The following is a 19,097-nucleotide window of genomic DNA, read 5'->3' as shown; positions in this document are numbered from 1 at the left end:
TTATTTTCTAGTGTGAAGTTCTGAGTTAATTATCTCAACTGCCAATTTTTCTTCGATACAGGACGCTAAAAAGAAAATACTAATCTAAATCTTATTTGCATATTTCAGTGTGAAATATAAACAAATACCATTTGTACAGTGTGGGTTTATCTCCAAGGTCACCTTATTTGCATGTATGTTTAAAAGTGACATTTGAGATAATTTCCGTATTACCATTATACATTTTTATGAGTAAATCCCCCTCCCCCCGAAAAAAATACTGGAAGGTTGCTAGAGACCAATGGGATGACATGGTTTGTAGTGGTCATTCCATTAAAAACTAATGATGGTCCCATCACTTAGCAACCACACAAAGTGCTTTGAAGGAAAGCTGACTCAAGGATAACTACTTCCTAAGAGGAAATGTTCAAAGACCAAATCAACCACTCAATAGGCCTGAAAAATGTCTAGGCAGCCGGTGGTCCCAGTATCTGGCCATCCCGTGTACACTGCTCTGCTGGACCTTGGCAGAGTCAGATGCAGAGGTCTAGGGCTGGCTGGGATGCCGACCAGTGGGCATGAATGGATCTTACTCGGTCTAGGTGGGTGCTGTTCACTTAGCAATCAAAACATGATTCAAACGCACCTTTTAAAAAGATTCCCAAGTCCAACTGCTTTAGGTCTTTAAAGGGATGAAAGCATGGGGATAATTTACAATAGGCTATAAAAAGGTTAGCCCTCTGCACTGCCTGGAGACAATGCTCCTCCACCCTCTTCCGAAGCTCCGCCTAACATGCCATATTGAACATCCAAAGGAATGGCCGAAGACACTGAAATCAATTCCAGGATAACCCTTCTTTGCTCAGATACTGGCAGTGCTTTGCAGATCTCTTTGTTATTTGTGGCAAGTTATTTGCATGTCTTTGGCCAAAGGGGGAAAAATGAAAAGCAGAGAATCTCTCAACTTTCTAGTCCTCTTTTGATTCATCATCTGAAAAAAAAAAAACAAACCCACTGCTTCCCAAACTACTGTAAAAAATAAGACTGGGAACAAATTCAAGTTAATCTCATGAGCATGTTAAAAAAAAATAATGTTAATGTCATGTAGTTCTCTTTGCCTTCCTCACAAAAAGAGGTCAAATCTGGTATACATGCACGGACAAAATTCTAGGAACACGAGTCAAAGACAGAAACTGTACTGAAGAATTTTCAATCAAATTCAAGTTGTTTACCATTTCATGCAAACTCACAGGGAAATTGGCTGCTTAATCTTTACATACAAGTGTATTGACTTAAGACCAAAAAAGGCACTTAAATCTCTGTTTAAACAAGCCTAATTAAGTGGGAAATTAAGACAATCATTTGGATAACTTAAGCCAAAAAATGTTGGGGCCATAATTATTTGGGTATTTCAGTAAGAGTATTTTTGCTTGAATTGTGTGGATAATTATCTTGATTCTCCACTTTACTTTGCATGTGTCAACACAGAATAAATGAACAGATGTTCTTAGAATCACTGAATACATTCATATTCAGTCAGCAGTTAGGAGCAAGTTTAGGCCCTCTTTCTCTCCAGTTGACTACTATTTCCTAGAAATGTTTCTAAGAGCAAGGTAAGAAGCGAAGGAAGGCATTTTAAAGCAGAAATTGATTATTTATGATATACTATGAGATGTGATCAAGCAATTAAGTTTACTCCATATGTTAAGTCAAACGATGGTCAAAATATGGAATTTTAAATTATATTCACCAATGATACAAAACTACTGATGTAGTAAGTTACAATTTGGCAGTGAGTCAGCCTAGAAATTCCATTAACACTTGGATTTCACTTGGTCACCAAAGTAGCTACCATTAAAAAAAAGTACTAGAAGCATCCAGCTCCATATTTTATAACCTACTTTCCCATTTCCTGCTTTAAAATGCCTTTCTCAGCTTCTTACCTTGCTCTTAGAAACATTTCTAGGAAATAGTAGTCAACTGGAGAGAAAGAGGGCCTAAACTTGCTCCTAACTGCTGACTGAATATGGATGTATTCAGTGATTCTAAGAACATCTGTTCATTTATTCTGTGTACTCATAAATTCTTACAGAAGTTCCTGAATCAGCCATTTGAACTGTTTGCATGGTTTTATAGGTAAAAACCAGATTTGGGAGCTGCCCCAGAAAGAGTCTATATAAGAATTTTAAGTGACACTTAGAAGTCAATGAAACATGTCAGTGTTACATTATAATCTAACACTTTAATAAAGTGAACAAAGGGAACTTGTAGAAGCTGAACACACAAAAGACCAAATGGTGAATGTTACAAAGGACAAGGGCCCTCCAGCAGCATCTTACCTTGGAGCCAGTCTCTGAAGTAGTGCAGCCACATTTTGGGAAGCTGTTTATTTTCTTCCAACATGACATACTTCACATTACTGAAACTCTTATGAAGGTCGTAAAGTAAGTGCTGGATATTCGGGTAGTCTGCTTTCTGAGTGACTATATACATGTTGTAGAAAGAGAAGTATTTGAACTGTGCAGCAATAAAGTCATATTCTCTAGTTTCCCGAGGCACAATGTCTGTAAGGTCCAGCCCATCACGCACTCGGGTGGTCCCATAAAGGCTGACCCCCAGCAGGCCCAGGAAAAGGAAGATCACCACGACCTGCAACAGAATAAGGGGCCCGAGATCAGACCCGGAGGAATATAACCGACTCTCCCTTGACAAAGATGAGCTGTTTGGTTTATACCTCACTCTTACCATCACACTGTCTTGATGTACAGTGTAGGGGTCGTTTTCCCAGAGGAAAAAACATAAAATCATGGTAAACGCATTTTTTAAACAAGCTCATTTAGAATAAAATCTTTAAAATGCAAGGAGTTGACGTAAATTGAAAGAAACATTTGCCACATAGAGATGCACTCCTGTAGAAGATGAGCTCATTAAAATGGCCTCAAGCTCTAAATGGACTGACTCCTTAGGAGGCCTGAAATACATCACATCTGAGGAAGCAATCTGATGAATTCCAAAGGCGCCTGCTCTGTTATTTTTTGCAGACAGTACGAGTCTTCTGTTTTGGTAATTACCTTGGCTTTTGGTTTCAAGAGGAAAGGGGCATAGTGCTTCTCGGCAAAAGATGAGAGTGTCCACCTGCTGCAGGGGGGCTCAAGGCAGTGGAGGCTAGAGTCAGAGAACTGGGAGAGCAGGTCCCTCGTGGAGCTGGTGCTCTCGGGGCTCTGGCAGCTGAGCGTGTCCTGGGCCACGGTGACGGGCTGCACGGAGATCTCGGAGCGCGGCTCGGCAGTGGTGTAGTACACGTGCGTGTGTGGGTCGTACTCCGTGCGAAGCTGCACCGTGGATTGCATGGTGATCTGGGTTTCGTGGGCGAAGCTGTGGCTGCTGTAGGGGGGCGGGGGGCTGTAGCGGGTGTTACTGTGAGTCTCTGTGTAGGCCTGGGGTTCAACCTGAATCACTCTGCTGACACAGGGGCTGAAAGAGGGGGAAATATGTCGGAATGGTATACCGAAACATGGATACGGTGATTTCATTTCTGCCAATGACTGACATTATCCACTTTACACGGCTCTGATTTAGGAGCAAAACATAGCACTGAACTCCACAAACACCATCCGGTTTAACTATCTGGACACAGACATGAGTCAATCAAAGGAGGCCAAATGGATGGTTGATCCTGAATTTGGCTGACAAAAATCAAGTTACGTGCTGATGAACCTCTTAATGCATAATTCCTTTTAAAAAAAACCCAAACCAAAAAACCCAAAGGGTGATATGTTTTCCAGATGGTGGTTTTCAACCTTTGTTCTGCCCTAATCCATAGAGATACAACACATTCCCAACAATCAGCAATATTGGTGTGTGGTAAACAATGATCATGTGTATCTCAACCTCGGGGCTGTAAGAATGTTCAGCCGAGGGAGGGGAGAACCCCAGTGACTCCGATGTCCCCCAGAGGAAGCATCCTCTGTCCATTATCTCCCCTGCGTTCATCACACTGTTAACTACGCTTCCTTCTAAGTTCACAGGCTGAAAATTTCTCTAAACATTACCACTCCGTTCCCAACAAATAAAGGCCACAGGGGACAGAAAATGTACCTTGTAAAACAGCAGAAAATATCCAATCTCCTGTCCTCACGTCGATACAAATCCATGCTGAGAATTGCAGGAAAAATCAGCAGAACCATAGCAAAATTGAATACCACTACTACAGCCGCCTGGGAGAAAAAAAAATGTAGAGGTCACTAATACATTTCCTCCCAGTCAGAGGACTGCTTTGAAAATAAAGATGCTTTAAACAAAATCTTTCTTTCATTTTCCTAACTGAGGTGTTTAAGCCTGAAATAGACGCTGGAGTTTCTCATCACTTTGCTTCTCGTCCTTCATTAAGAGACCATTTGACTAGAATAGAGGCCCCCATCATTCCTTTCCATCTCTAATAATTCCATGAGCCCACAGGGTACAAACACAGGAACTAAACTAAACCAAACTGACAAAAGCAGAACAGAGAATATGCTTGAGATGTTTTACTTTAAGATAAAAAGAAACATTTTCCTCTTAGAACATTTCTAAGAGTTCACGTAGCCCTGATTTTACACTTAGAACATTTATATATAAAGTAGATCGAGTATATCCAAATGTCACCTTTATAACACAAAATAAAAATTCAAATACGTCCCCCGAGGTTTTTAATAGGCACATTCCAAATAGCCTCTGGAGTAGCCTGTGGGGTGTGCGAGCGCAGTAACATAAAAGGTCAAGGAGAGTTAAGCAGAAATTCCTGTGTGTGATTCTAGTACGCAGAATAAATAAGTACGGATTCAAAAGTCACTCCATAACCTAGAATAAACACAGGGCTAGATTCTGTAGCGCTTTGGCAAATCTCCTGCTGACCTAGTAAAAATTACACAATTGGGTTGTTAATAGGGGAAAGTCAACAGAGGACAGTTGAAAGGGCTCTCCCGTACAGAAAGGCATGGAAAGAAGCAGCATGATGAAAAATGCAACTGGAATGCTAAGTAACCAAGAAATCATCAGAAAGTTTTTTTGAAAAATAAAAACTCTTACAAGGTTTTTCAAAGAACTGCTTAGTTCTAAAACCTTCTCAAACTGGGTAAACGTTTCAGGGTGAGAAAAGAAAACCTGATTACAACCGGTACCGAACAATACCAGAGGAGAACCTTGCAAAGGTCTCTGGATAGTAATTTGTGAATTTATGCTTGAGGTGAAATAGCAAGCCCAAGTTCTAGAGAGATGCTTTTTTCGATAATTAATTCCCTGTCAAGTCTACAAAACCAAAAAATAACCAAGAGTCTCCTAAAAATGACCCAACCCCTCTCTTCTTAGTCTTCTTTGAAAAATTCCTCATCAATTCAAAATATATGAAACATGTTAACTGGCCACTCTAATGTATATAACGTACTTTAAAGACCTGCCTAACATGTTACAAGCAAATCACTATTTTGACTAGAGGATTTATCTAAGAGGCAAATAGAAAAAAGAAAAGTCAGGGCAGCATATTGGGTATGGAAGACACAAAGATAAATAAGACAAAATCCTGCTCTCAAAGAAAGACACAGCCAGAACTATAAACACATTACAATCTAGGCTGACAAATGTAGTAATAGAAGCATGCCAGGGTTCCAGAGTGGCTCAGAGGAGGGGGGAGCACGCAGGTGGGGGTACACATGGGGGTGGGGAGAGTGGTCAGAAAAGGTTTCTCGGGAGATAGAGAAGACAAAAAAGGATTTGGGGAGGACCAGGGAGGAAGGATGCATGGAGGAAATCCGATAGGCCGTGTCTGAGTTTAAAAGCTATGCAGCACTGCTGGGTTTAAAATTCTGTTGAGGGAAGAGAAAGGAGGAGGAGGAGTGATGGGAGGTCAGGTAGTTGAGTTACACACGATCCTTTCGATTCTTACAGCAACCAGGAGGCAGACGTTAGTCCTGCTGTCAGCCCTTTACCTAATAAAGACCCGTGGTGCAGAGGAAGGTCACCTGCCTGAGGTTCCCAGTAAACTGGATTAAAACACAGGCTTGATGCCTAAGCCCCCAGCCCAGCTGGGACCTGGGAGTTCTTGTTAGATCTGATCACCTCCTGAAGAGACAGACACGGGGGCAGGGTTAGGATTCCTGACCAGTCAGAACATAGGGGAGAATGCGTCTGATCCTCAAGGGTTTTTCCAGGAAAACTTTATCTTGGGGGGTGGAATCCTGTCAGCTTTTCTTTTTATTACAGTCATGATGAGAATTCAGGAGTGTAATTGCAGACAAGACACTCTGGGCATCTCATTTTGAACAGAAGTTCCTGGGGATGAGGACAGAGACTGTGAAAAGATAAGCCATGCAGGTGTATACAGGTGGCCCAGACGTTGTGGCCAAAACAACACTGATGCTTTCTGCCATGGCTGGGGAATGTATCTGATACCAGCCTCATCCATCAGAGAAATTGGATGGGCATCTTGCTCGGTCTCTTTGTGGTGGAAATGGAGAAATGAAAGAAGAAACCCAAGGTAGCTTCCCATCTAAACTTACTGTCCAACAGCTTATTATATATATAGGTAGGACATTTACTGATGAGATAGTTGTAGAACTTCAACATCCTCTAAAGTGCACTGAAATAATAAAAACAAACAGCAAGGATTTCTCAGTAAGAGAGAAGTGACGCTGCTAGAGCAAAGAGCACTTTAAGAAATTTCAAGTAAATCTGAAAAGATGATGGAGATGATCCTGCACCGTCAATCAGTTCTAATTGCTGTGCTTAAAGGAAATGTCCCATTCCCCTGCAAAGCATCTATGGGTGGCCCCACTGAGACACTTGCAGAGCGGAGAGGAACTGGCCCTGCCTAGAGGGGCCCTCATCTAAACCCTCTTACTATTTGGAACAATAAGGCATTCTGTTCTGGGACTTTTCATTGAAGAACAAATACCATTCAGTTACCAGCAAAGCCCCAGTGTAGGGCATTCGTTCTCAAAGAATTATAAACAGTGCCACTGCTTTCTGGTATAGAGGTGGCATTTGGACAGATGGATAAAGATTGACAAGGACGTTTCTTTGGGAAAAAAATTCTATTTATTTTGGCAAGGTTACAAAATTGGAAAGGCTCTACAAGGAAAAATTCTAAACGTGGGTTTATTACTGGACAGAACCATTTTGGATATGTCCTTCTGATGCTTAATCTATAGTTTCCTGAAAATACAAATACAAATGAATACCCAAAGTTACAACTTAACACAGTTACTAAAGTAAAGAGGGACTATATAATGGTCAATTTCAAATGTCAATACATTTTAAAGGGAACCAAGTGTAAAATTTCTGATGGCTACTGCAAAAATCATGGCATGCTCTTTTTTCTTAAATTTTCTATTCTTTTTTTTTTTACTTTTTTTGTTTTTGTTTGTTTTTTGACAGAGAATGAACCAGTATCACAGGAAGCCATTCTCTAATAAATGAGAACTTCTAGAAGCTGTAGATGCAATTTCTAAAGTAATACTCCAGTGCCTTGGAATAGAAATGCAAAAGCAACAGTATTCATTTCATCTCAGTAAGGTGCTTACCTTGGGAGAACTTAGCGTACTGGATTTTCTAAAAGGCGTAAGGAAAACTCATGTAGCTTTTCAGGCCACCACACCATAGGATATCATTAAAGGAGAGTATGCCTTGATGAATCATCAGTTTGTACTGAGAGAGGAGAGGAGAAAATGAGAGAGAGGGACAAGAAGAAAAGAAGGAGCGTGAGGTAAAGCAGGTCAAGAACAGCGAGGGAAAAGGCAGGCAGAGAAGGACAGAGGCAGGAGGGAGGGTCCCACTGTTAAAAGACTCTAGAACAGCTTCTCAGTACCAGAATCTGCTGTATACGAGACAAGAGCAGGCTATCAAAGGGTGCTGCACATGTGCATGCCTGTGCAAAAGGCCTCCTAAAACTTTAGTGGTACCAATAAATTAGTGGGCACCTTGTATTTACCTTCCATATTACTGAGCAGTTAGATATATTTTCATTTTCCTTGAACTTTGGTCCCACTTTCAGATTTAATTTATTCATTCATTCACTCACTACTTCTATTTCTATTTTCTATATGTTCATAATAAAATGCAAATAAGCTTTTTTTAGTATTTTTCTTTTGGGGGGCCTGGTGGTCATAGTGATGGGTACAAAACTTTACACCAAATAGCAAACAAGTCTAGTGTCCCAAATGCAGTAAGATCACTAGTTGCTTAGGCCTCTATCGGTAATTAGTGAAATAAGATTCATATCTGAAGGCTAAAAAAGAGCTGAGTGTGTTGACAAAAATATAAATAGAAACCTAATCTATGATTTGTCAATTTCTCTTCCTGGTCACAATCCTTAGAACCTTTTGGTGATTAAAAGGAGTAAAGCAGTATGAATAAGCTGGATGGATGGAACAACCGTTTAAAAAGTGACACCAAAAATAGTTTCCTTTAAAAACCTGGCCATCTCATGAATTACTATCACATTGTAAGAGAGAAGGAAAAGGGAAAGCCACTGCTCCTTTAATCTTCCTTGGAAAACAGCTGGAGCTTTAAAATTTGAATTTAATTCACAAAACCTCAATAAGATCCTTGAGAAATCAAAACCCTAAACCATTTCAGGCTTAGGAAGACCACGCCACAAACTGGGCAAGTAGCCTTCTTTATCTGCTGCGTTGACCAATTTCAGGATTTCCCATGAGTTTCAAGCAGCTGAAGAGCAATGCCAGTACTTTACACCAAGCATAGAACTGACCATAGCTGCATCCCCAGTCGCGGGAACTCTCCATTCTTACAATTCATGTTAGCTGGCTCTTTGGAAAAATATCTCAGAGGCCTCTAGATGTGACAGGGCCCGGTTTGGAAGGAAAGAACAGAACAATGATGGACCAAATTGCTCTGCACAAGAAAGGGAGAGGAATTCTGTGTTTTCTTGGGCAGCTTGAGAGTCCAGTAGGGAACCAAAAGGAAGGAGAAGAGGGGCCAGGAAGAACAAGGAAGGAGAGGTGGCAAGTAAGGGCTGGCCAAGGAACCCCCGCAGGCAGAGGTTGGCCAATCCCTCCTCACATGGTGAGGAATCTAACGCTCAATATTTTTTTTTTTTTTTTTTTTTTGGTGGTACGCAGGCCTCTCACTGCTGTGGCCTCTCCCGTTGAGGAGCACAGGCTCCGGACGCGCAGGCTCAGCGGCCATGGCTCACGGGCCCAGCCACTCCGCGGCATGTGGGATCTTCCCGGACTGGGGCACGAACCCGTGTCCCCCGCATCGCCAGGCGGATTCTCAACCACTGTGCCACCAGGGAAGCCCTAAGGCTCAATTTTAAGTTATGGCCTGGCCTGTGCTACACTGCAACCTCATCCTCCTATCAGTGAAGTCTGCTCTGTGCAGCGGCTTTGTGTTGGGGGCTGCTTCAGGGAAATCAAGAGATGGTAGCTAGCAGGGGAAGGGGGTGAGCGCAGAAACTGAGAGTGAAGTTTAGAAGCTGGGACGAACAAGAGCTGACTGCACCAGGGCCCAATCCCACGGACTCCTGATTATCTGGAGTATGGGCTTATAGGCGTCCCACATGGAGCAGCCCTGGGTCATGAGGATACCCAGGCCTCAGGCTTCTGAGCTATAGGGCTTTAAAGGAAAGAAGGAACCCTAGAACTTTCTTTCAGAGGGAGTGTCAAGGTTATTGCTTAAAGAAGCATCCACCCAGAAGAAAGAGTCCCAAAAGCTGGCATGCTGCTTTACTTCATGGTGGTAGTACTGTAACCACATCACTGGAGAAAAGCAGACCTGGAAGGCTCACTGTTGAGTGCAGTACTCACAGAGCCCCCCAGATCTAGTCACTGGAAACTCACCTGCAGGGAGAATGCCCGCAGAGCAGGAATGGGGATCAACGCAGCCATAAAGAAGGCTGTGACGTTGCTGATGGATGTGAGGGCCACGCTGGCTCCCGTGCGCTTGAGACACTCCCCGGTCCTGTCCTAAGGATGAGAAACCACAGTGCTGAGAGCCGCACAGGGCGGAGTCCCCTCAGACCACAGACTGTGTGAACAATTCAAATACGTGGCAAAATAAGACAACTGGTAGTTTACAATGCTGACGTGAGGGGATAAGAAAGGGATATCTCTGCCTTTCCCTCTAACACCGACACTGAAATTCAAGTTTTCAGGCTATCTATACAGTCATGTGTTGTTCATGGTGATTACTACCCAAAGCACAAAGCTGCAAGATAATGATTTAAGTAAATTTTTAATATGATTAAAAAGGGGCAAGGAGAAATGAGAACAAAGAAACCCAAAAACCCAAAGAAACAAATGTGCACTTTGGAACAAGTGTCCTGAGATGCTTTCAACTTACTTTACTTATTTAGAGTCAGTAACGTGTCATCTGGCTTGGGACTGAAATATTTACTGGGCCAGATTGAGAAAAGTGAAAGGACAAACACTCAGGAACAGAGAGGGGCTTCTGCTGTCCTCAAAGGTTTCTTCTTTTGTTTTTCTATTACCTCAAAAGGGATTCTTTTATTCTGTCCTGTTTCACTAAACGCATGCGCCAGAAGGAAAACATCATCCACACCAACGCCAAGAGCAAGAAATGGCAAAACCTGTAGTGAAAACACAGCACAGTGACATCAGACACGCGAGGCCCAATTCTGAGAATTCTACAAAGCTATTTAAAACACTGCCACCAGCACCCCAAGTAGCTTACCCAAAGGATGGCTTACATGAACTCATGTGAAGAATTTAGTTTTATCTGATAGTTAGACCCCAAAGTCTAGCAGTTGTGGCTCACAGTAGATCTCGTCCATTACTATTTCTAAGCTCCACATACAATAATTTTTTTTTTTTTTTTTTTTTTTTTTTTTTTTTTTTTTTTGCGGTATGCGGGCCTCTCACTGCTGCGGCCTCTCCCATTGCGGAGCACAGGCTCCGGAGGCGCAGGCCCAGCGGCCATGGCTCACGGGCTTAGTTGCTCCGCGGCATGTGGGATCTTCCCGGACCGGGGCACGAACCCGTGTCTCCTGCATCGGCAGGCGGATTCTCAACCACTGCGCCACCAGGGAAGCCCTACAATAATTTTTTTAAGTTAATAAATGAGAAGGAATTATACTCCAATAAAGATGTTAAAAAAAAAAGTGAGAAGGAATCTAACTCATTTAAAGTGGTGGTTCTCAGAGCCTGATGACCAGCAGTGTTAGGAGCTGGCTAGAAATACAAATTATGTACCCTCACCCCAGATGGACGGCATTAGAAATTCTGGGGATGGGGCCCAGCAATCAGTTTTCACAAGCCCGCCAGGTGACGCTAATGCACACTCAAGGTTAAGAACCACTGCTCGAATAAATGATCTAAATTCCACTGAAAAATGAAGCATCTCTAACTAATCAACAAGCCCATTCAGGCCTGCCACTGTCAAGCGGTCCATTTAGAGACAGCACCCCCCTGAGAAATGGGGCATCTTAGTGGAAAAGGCTGGAGGACCCTTTAGGTGACACGGACACACTGGAGGCCAACTGGGCAAGCCCGGAGAGGGGTGTTTGTCAATGAACAACAGACGGATGGCTCCTTTAGTACCTGAGTTGTTGCAGCATTAAAGGAAATCCCGATCAATGAGCACAGGCCCAATCCTGCAGCCACTGACAGTGCAACCAACAGGACACCAGCCAGCCCCACGGCACCCTGGGACTTGGAGCAGTCCCAGCGCAGCATGGTTAAACAGGCATAGGCAAGCTGCAAGCAGAACAGGTGGGCAGGGTGGTGGGGAGGTGAAGGAATGACGGGGAATTGGAGGAAGGGGGAGAGGAGGAAGGGGGAGACACAAAACAAAAGCCAAACATTAGAATGTGTGAAGATTCTAATGTTTTCCCCCACCCATCACCCCAAATCAAAAGGTAGCACTTATTAAATCCAACAACAACAAAAACTTACATTACAGACGTCATACAATGATACAAGTCAAAGATGGGCAAACTGCAAATGGTAATAAATGCTTTACACGACCACTTTTTAAACCGTTACGAAGCCGAGCTCTCTCTGTCTTGGATGCACGTGTGTGTTAAGAGCAGTTAAAAAGCAGGGGCAGTCATGGAAAGGTAAAAACTAAAAAACAAACCAAAAACGCCCCCTGGGAGAACTGAATTGATTGTTACCATCAGTAAATAGCCACTGGCCACTCGGATGACGCTGACATCAGAGAAGGACTTGAGGATGTCATCCAGGGTTGTCGTGGTAAAGGAAAGCACCTTCTGAGTGGAGTTCTGAGCGACGCTTTGATGAACTACCTGCGGTCACAACGCAAGGATAAATTCCCAGATGGGATTAAAGCTACAATGAGCTTCAAGAGCACAGACCTCAGGTGACATGTCCCCTTTACCCAACCCCCACTTTTTTCTGATGCCTTGAAAAGAGCTCTACATGATTGGGGTTTGAACTTGGACTAACGTTGAAGGACCTGAGCCTGGGACAATGAACGCTACTGCTAATCAAGCGAGAATGTGGTGCTGTGGTGAGCCGGTGAGCCTGGGTAATTGAAGTTTACTCCGACAGCCTTATTTATGCTATGTCTATTCTCCTCTCCATAACTCTACAACTGATTTGCGGGCCCATCAGTTCCCCCCTAATCCAAAACAACTCATTCTTATGGGCACTCCTCCCCCTCTTCATTCGCTGGCCACTTTTAAAAGGTCACATGCAGCTCAGTAGAGGTCACTGCTTGGGAAACAAAGGCCAGCCCCTGTCACATGACCTAACCAAGGGGACTGCAGCTGTGAATAGATTCTATGCCTTGCTAATGTTTTCCAGACACCTTTTCTTGCTAACCAAGTGTTTTTTTTAAACACTGTTATGCCTCAGCTCTGGGGTTCACAATTGGTTACTCAAAATGTTTCAGGGCATCACAATTAGAATTAGCATCACCCAGATAGTGAGATTTTCAATAAAAAGAAAAGGAAAAAGTTTTCATCCCACCAAGTTCCCAGAATTACAATCAGTTTTGAAAATAAATCCTAATGAGAACAATGCTTCAAAACGTTAAAATGAAGTATTTAGTAACTAAGGGGTTTGTACTCAGATTCAAAGGGCATCAGAACGCCACCCATTTACCTCCACATACGTCCTCTGCCAAGCCTCCAGGATGGCTGCTGCCTTGTCCTCGTTCCAGTTGATGTGCGAGACATACTCATAACCCTTGAAGTGTTCGTACATTTGCTTGGGAGTCATTAACTGAAACATGGTCTGCAAGGCGTGGGCACTGTGATGGGGTGGAAAAGGCACGACATCAGCATCCCCAGGAAGCAGCTCTCACTGTGCAAAATCCCCACCGAGCACCCCTGACTCACTCGCAGCCATTCTGTCCTACACGAGCACATGTTTCCATTAAAATGGGACCTGGATGGTTATTTTATTTAATAGATTGATGTACCATATTAAAGGTGTAACCTTACAAACCTTTTACAGATACACCCCCAAATTAAATTAATAGGCAATTTCCTTTCTCAGTTTCTAGTCAACGAAACAGGAAGGGTAGTGGAGTAGATAGCCTGATCAGATATGCTGGGCTCAGCGCTGCACGCTTGCTTGTGCAGAAATCCCAGACGACAGCTCTCCCGAGGGAGAAATCTCAGACGGAGTGCCTGACACTTGACGGAGCGGAGTCCACAAGTGCACAGAGGATAATTCTTAGTTAGCCGTCAGTCGCTGGTCTTTCCCTTTAACAGTCTGTGATGGAGTTCAGCTCATATCACTTAACTCCACATGGTATGACCAATTCCTCTTGCCTACTTTATAGTTGTCCCGATTTTCTACATAATGGGTAGATCTTCTAAAATCCTGCAATCACTAACTACAGTCTCGATGAAAATGATAAATCTTCTCTTGAAAAATTCCCCATAAGGTGCTTTTTTGAGCTGGTCTAGTCCACTAATATTTCCTAATATTCTATTACACCAGACAGCTAGCTAGGATAACAGTGAAGTAGTAATACAAATACACTTGCCGACGTCAGAAGGGAAGTGGTTTCTGAGGAAAGGACAAAAAATAGATGGATTGGATTTTCCTCCGTGTGTTGGATTACCTGACAAGCTTTCCAGTGCTGTTCTTGACTGTGCCACCCACAATCAGTTCCTCCTGCCAGTGCATATACTTTCTGGATAATCCATGACACCCACCATTCAAAACAAGGGCCATATCAAGAGGCTAAAAATAAAAAGACAGCCTCATAATTACAGGAATTAGTAGGCAGGTCACATGCCTTGTTAAAATCCAGTGCATTAAGGGCTTGTTTGTTTCAGTGAGAACATTAATAACAAGGCTAATGAGAGGCGTATGGCAAATCTTACAGCAAAATTTAGCTCTTAGTTCCACAGACCAAAAAAGTCATTGAGAATGAAATCTTAAAAATAAAAATAATAGAACTAAAAATGGGGGCAAATATCAAGTTTTTCTCCCTTCCCCTCCTGAGGAGCAATCAATGGCTGTACTTACTTTGGTTGCATTTTTGTTGGGGGCTGTGGCAGGGCAGTCTGGATCAGCCGGATTGAGGCAGGGCCGGTCCATGTAACCATGACCAACTTCAGCCTTATTCAGCATTTCCTCCCAGCTGTCCACTTGATAGTTTATTTTCTTTAACTCTTCTAGGAATTCCAAAGGGTCAAAGTTTGTCCACTGCAAAGGAGGCTTACCTCTGTGAAAGAAATTAGGAGGCAAGACAATGAAAAAGAGGCTTCCAAGCCCTTCGTAAAATAACAAGACTGAATCTACTCTATCTGGATTGTATGATGCTCTTTGGGGAAACAACTGTAATTCTGGGACCTTGGCACAAAAACCAAATGCTCCTTTCCAGTATACCTATATGCAAACCTAAGTCAGGAAAATAATTCATGAATGAACATGGCAAACAGAGAGCTGATAAATTAACAAAGGTACCAAACAAAGAACCTTAACTTGCTGATGTAGTATATTTAATACCTAAAACCAAAATTAGCCAAATGGGTGCTTCTAAGCATAAGACTGAGACCCAGAATTAAGGGGTGGGGGTGGGGGGCGCAGAGGAAATCACAATGTCAAATTAGCACTTGCCAGCCTAATAAATGCTTTGTAAATGTCATCAATCAAAATATTTGACTTCCATTACCTTTAATAATCCCATACTTATGAGCTCTCTCTGACAGCCTGGCAGTCAACCCCACAAGCCCCCTGCTGCCTCTGCCATCACCGCCATCAAGGCCACTTCCCCACACACTCACTTTTGAATTTGTGCTGCTGACAGACCAGAAAGGCTTTTGGCTGCCTGTTATGTGGTTCAAACCACACTGTAGCTGCTTAACCAGGCTGAAGTCATTATTCAGAATCTCCCAACCAGAAAACACAAAACCCCTTATTTCCCACCTAAAACTGTACACTGAAGGTCAGGGTATGGCCACTGCAAATTGCTTTTGCAGATATGTGCAAGCTAGCAAAGAAACAATAACCCAAGCACTAACTCTTGCATAATTAACCGAAAACGTCTACACTGATTAACAATTATTCCTTAAATGATGCGGTGTACATAATATTCAACTGCTAAACTGTGAAGCATCCCCTACCATGACCTTCAAAGATAGTGGATTTCCCTCTTAAATGCCATTAATGTAATCCAAAGAAAGGTCAGCATTTCACTTAACAGGAAGATCTTGAACTTCAACATGCACCCACTAATAAATTCTCTCCTTAAAAAATAAGCTAAACCTACATTAAGTGCTCAGTCTACAAAACTGCAAATATTTTAAAGAGTTAAAAATCACACATACTCTGAAATAATTTGCATTTTATTTGCATATAAATAGGCTGGTAAAAGTGAATGAAATTTAATGATGCCTACAGAACTTTTTTTGAAAAGAGGAGAAACATTCTGCCGAAGTGCCCTCTCCCCCAACTATTCACTCAAAACATGCACATGGAATTTCAATGTTTTTATTTCTTGTTCAAAACTGAAATAGAATAAACAATGATAAGGTAACATCAGAAACATTCTAGAGTTTAGAAATCACAGACATCAGAAAACAAGATCACACACTTACAGTAGGTATGCTGTCCCAGACTGTAACTTTGCCCCTTCCCAGAAGCAGTCCAAAGGTGTAATAATTAAACAAGGGTAAAGATATTCTATTATCTGTCAAAGTTGAAAAAAATAGGCCACGCATTAAGCTAATGTATACAACTGGGCTATTTGAGAATTTTTGAGAATTTTTTGCAAACAAAAAGAAAATATACCTGATCCATGTAACCTGTTTCTGTGATAAGTTCTCCAGATTTATAACACAAATGTTCCAATTTCCATTGCCTATTAAAATAAAAAGCAGAAACAAAAGTTTCTTATTGTAATAAAGGAAATGTGTGCAAAATCAGAACTACAGAACATACAGAGAGAACTGTAATTTTGATCACTTTTCAGTATCTGTCAAAATGAGCAGAGCTTTGCCAAATAGATTCAACAAGCTTGCTTTAATGAATAGATAATACTCAACTGTAATTAACATGTGGGGTGTTTATGTAAATGAATGCTACCCAAAGTACTTGAAAAGTCTTGTTTTCTTAAGTGTTCTCCCAATAATCTTGTTTACACCATTAATCTGCTTTTCCACATACATTAAACAACTTCAGGGCAGATAATTCAGAGTTGAATTATCACAAATTCAAAATAGGTGGGGACTAAATTAGTAAGGTTTATAATGTATTAACATATATTGAGGTGGGAAAATATTACTTTTTTTTACTGGTAAATTATGTCCTTATTAACAGAGGGTGTTCAAAATGAACTGTCCTGTTCTTAACCACAAATGCTATAAAGAACATTACCAGGTAGATTGGTTTCCCACTTTACATTCTTCTATTCTTGTCCTACAGAAATTATATCAAATATACTGATCAACAACTACCTATACTATCCATCATCTATTATTATAGCATTTTGTTATCACTAGAAGAGTGCTATATAAGCCCAGGCCTTCCCAAGGGTATTTGGGAAATGAGTCTAATTTGAAAAAAAGAGAAAATTAGGAAAATGTGGGGATGGGAACTCCAGGAAAAGAAAAAATATAAAACTCCTTCTAGACTGCTCTGTTTCATTGGTCTCCTTTTTCTCTCTTTTATTAGTCACCCAAAAGAACATTCTGGACTTCGCCCTCTTCCTTGTGGAACCTTCCCATCCATCCCTCAGTGCCCCGCTGAAATGCCACCTTTTTGCTAAGCTTTCTTTGATCAGTGCTGTTGAAAGTGACCCCTTTCTCTTGAACCCCAGAGCAATGCTGGTCGGCTCTCCTTGACACTGGAGCACCTGTAGGAGGGAATGCCTGTGCTTTGTATGTGCTTCTCTATATTGTCTTTCCTCTCCCTAACTTAGGCTGTGGTGGTTTCATTCCAGAACTCTTCCTATGCTTTTACGACATCCACAGCATCATAAAGCTAAAGGGTAGTATTTGGTAAAGGTGTGTGAATCCACCTTACTCTGCCTACCTGTCCCCAGGAATTCACCACAGTGGCTCAACTCCCTTATTTTTCGGGGACACATACCAACCACTAACATCTGTAATGAATACAAAGTAATGAGAAGTAACTTCTTTTTCTTTCTTATTCTTTGTGAGGTGACTAAAGGCAATTCAAAATGTAACTGTTCCAAAAACAGGTTAAGCAATGAAACATCTTCAGAAAGGTGGACAGCCATCCAAATGGCTGCTTGAAGGACCATACTCATTTGGGTATAGTGCCAAGATACTCACTGAAAATACATTATAAAGTTATGTAGTTCATATGTTACTAAACTTTAGAGACAAATCAAGATTTTAAAAATCATTTCACGAGAAAATTGTTTGAACTAACACTTCCGCTGTATTTCCAGGGCAACTTTATTTGCTAAAACAAAGGGGTCTAAACCAGCCGCCTCTCCCCACCACCTTACCTTTTATACATATATACATGGACCCGGCTGGCCTGGAGCGCCGAGTCCAGGTGCTGTCGGAGTGCCTCCGTGGTCAGGACATTAGCACCGTCTTCCTTGGGGGTCTGAATCATGAGTTGAGGATTAAACATAGCCTCTTCTCCAATCTTCTGGCGAGTGTAATTTAATTCACGACTTACTCGCCCACCAACTGGTAAACATGTACAGGTTTCAATTAGAACAGCAAAATCCCCACAAATTCACATTCTGTTATCTCACTAACAGGAGCAGGGTACACGATAAATGAACTCTGGTCACGGAAATGTATGGCTGATGTTTAAGGGGTAACATTCACTTTATTATGATTGGCAATGTTAACTCTACCAATAACAAACGTATAAAAAATATTCACTAAACTTATTAACAATGGTCCTGCCCATCACACACGCAAACCTAATGCATGCGTGCTTTGTGCACCTTCTAACTAGCACACCATATGTATAAAGGGGGAGGGGGAAGGAAAACTTGAGACACTTTTCCTTGCAGACCAGACCAAATACCCCTGTTACAATTTCTTTCACTTGTATAAACAATGTGCCCCTGCAGCACATTTCAAGATAAATGGCTTCAATTTACACTCTTCTCCTAAATAATCTGGCAAAGGTAACAAGGAAATGTTTCTTCTTGTTGGAAAAAGAAACAAGGAAAGGTGGCAAATGTGTATTTAGCACAAAACTTGCCAGGAGAAGATAAATAATGTGATTTATGTCAGATGCACAAGGGGAATTCCCACTTGAGAAGAACCAAATGTATCAGCCATGGCTGTCTTGGGAGGCCCTGGAACCTGCTCTCTCAGATTCACCTGGTCAGCATCCAGAAAGCACAGGTGCCAGGTTCTGACTCACCTGGGGGTGGGCTGCCTGTGTTCTGGAAGCTCTCCTGGTGATTTTGAACCCCTGCCCCAGCTTCTCCAGCAGGCAGCCAAAGCTGGGCATGAGAGAAGCCAGCACAACAAAGCGTGAGTAATGTTGTTACTAAAAACTGCTTTTCTGTCTTCTTCCTCGGGTTCTAGGCTGTATTTCAATTAGGGTTTTAGAACGCGCCAAGCTCAGGACGCTGCACCGTCTGGGACATATGGAGGGAAAGGAGTTTTACTTCTCAACAGGGCCCTGATAGGAGCTGTGAAATGAAGCTCTGGAGAGGTTGCTTTCATTGCTTTGATTCAACAG

The 19,097-nt window shown here is 42.1% G+C and overlaps 1 protein-coding gene across 5 annotated transcripts in view; it reads right to left on the bottom strand.

The window, feature by feature from the left end:
- The window catches only part of PTCH1 (patched 1), a 67,930-nt gene that overhangs the window by 21,550 nt on the left and 27,283 nt on the right, over positions 1 to 19,097 (bottom strand). For 4 of the 5 annotated variants that reach the window (XM_067041196.1, XM_067041193.1, XM_067041194.1 and 1 more), the window contains exons 3-15: positions 17,890 to 18,079; positions 16,206 to 16,275; positions 16,013 to 16,104; positions 14,439 to 14,637; positions 14,029 to 14,150; positions 13,059 to 13,206; positions 12,107 to 12,238; positions 11,532 to 11,687; positions 10,463 to 10,561; positions 9,813 to 9,938; positions 4,078 to 4,196; positions 3,051 to 3,453; positions 2,319 to 2,628 (exon numbers count right to left, since the gene is read on the bottom strand). In XM_067041196.1, the coding sequence (XP_066897297.1) occupies positions 2,319 to 2,628; positions 3,051 to 3,453; positions 4,078 to 4,196; positions 9,813 to 9,938; positions 10,463 to 10,561; positions 11,532 to 11,687; positions 12,107 to 12,238; positions 13,059 to 13,206; positions 14,029 to 14,150; positions 14,439 to 14,637; positions 16,013 to 16,104; positions 16,206 to 16,275; positions 17,890 to 18,079 (2,166 nt within the window). The remainder of the gene's footprint in view (positions 1 to 2,318; positions 2,629 to 3,050; positions 3,454 to 4,077; positions 4,197 to 9,812; positions 9,939 to 10,462; positions 10,562 to 11,531; positions 11,688 to 12,106; positions 12,239 to 13,058; positions 13,207 to 14,028; positions 14,151 to 14,438; positions 14,638 to 16,012; positions 16,105 to 16,205; positions 16,276 to 17,889; positions 18,080 to 19,097) is intronic. The other variant, XM_067041195.1, reaches the window with a different exon arrangement.

The sequence above is a fragment of the Kogia breviceps genome, chromosome 8 (genome assembly GCF_026419965.1).
Source record: "Kogia breviceps isolate mKogBre1 chromosome 8, mKogBre1 haplotype 1, whole genome shotgun sequence".
Taxonomy (NCBI): Eukaryota; Metazoa; Chordata; class Mammalia; order Artiodactyla; family Physeteridae; genus Kogia; species Kogia breviceps.
Note: the sequence above shows the minus strand (reverse complement) of the source record. Positions and strands in the feature narration are given on the sequence as shown.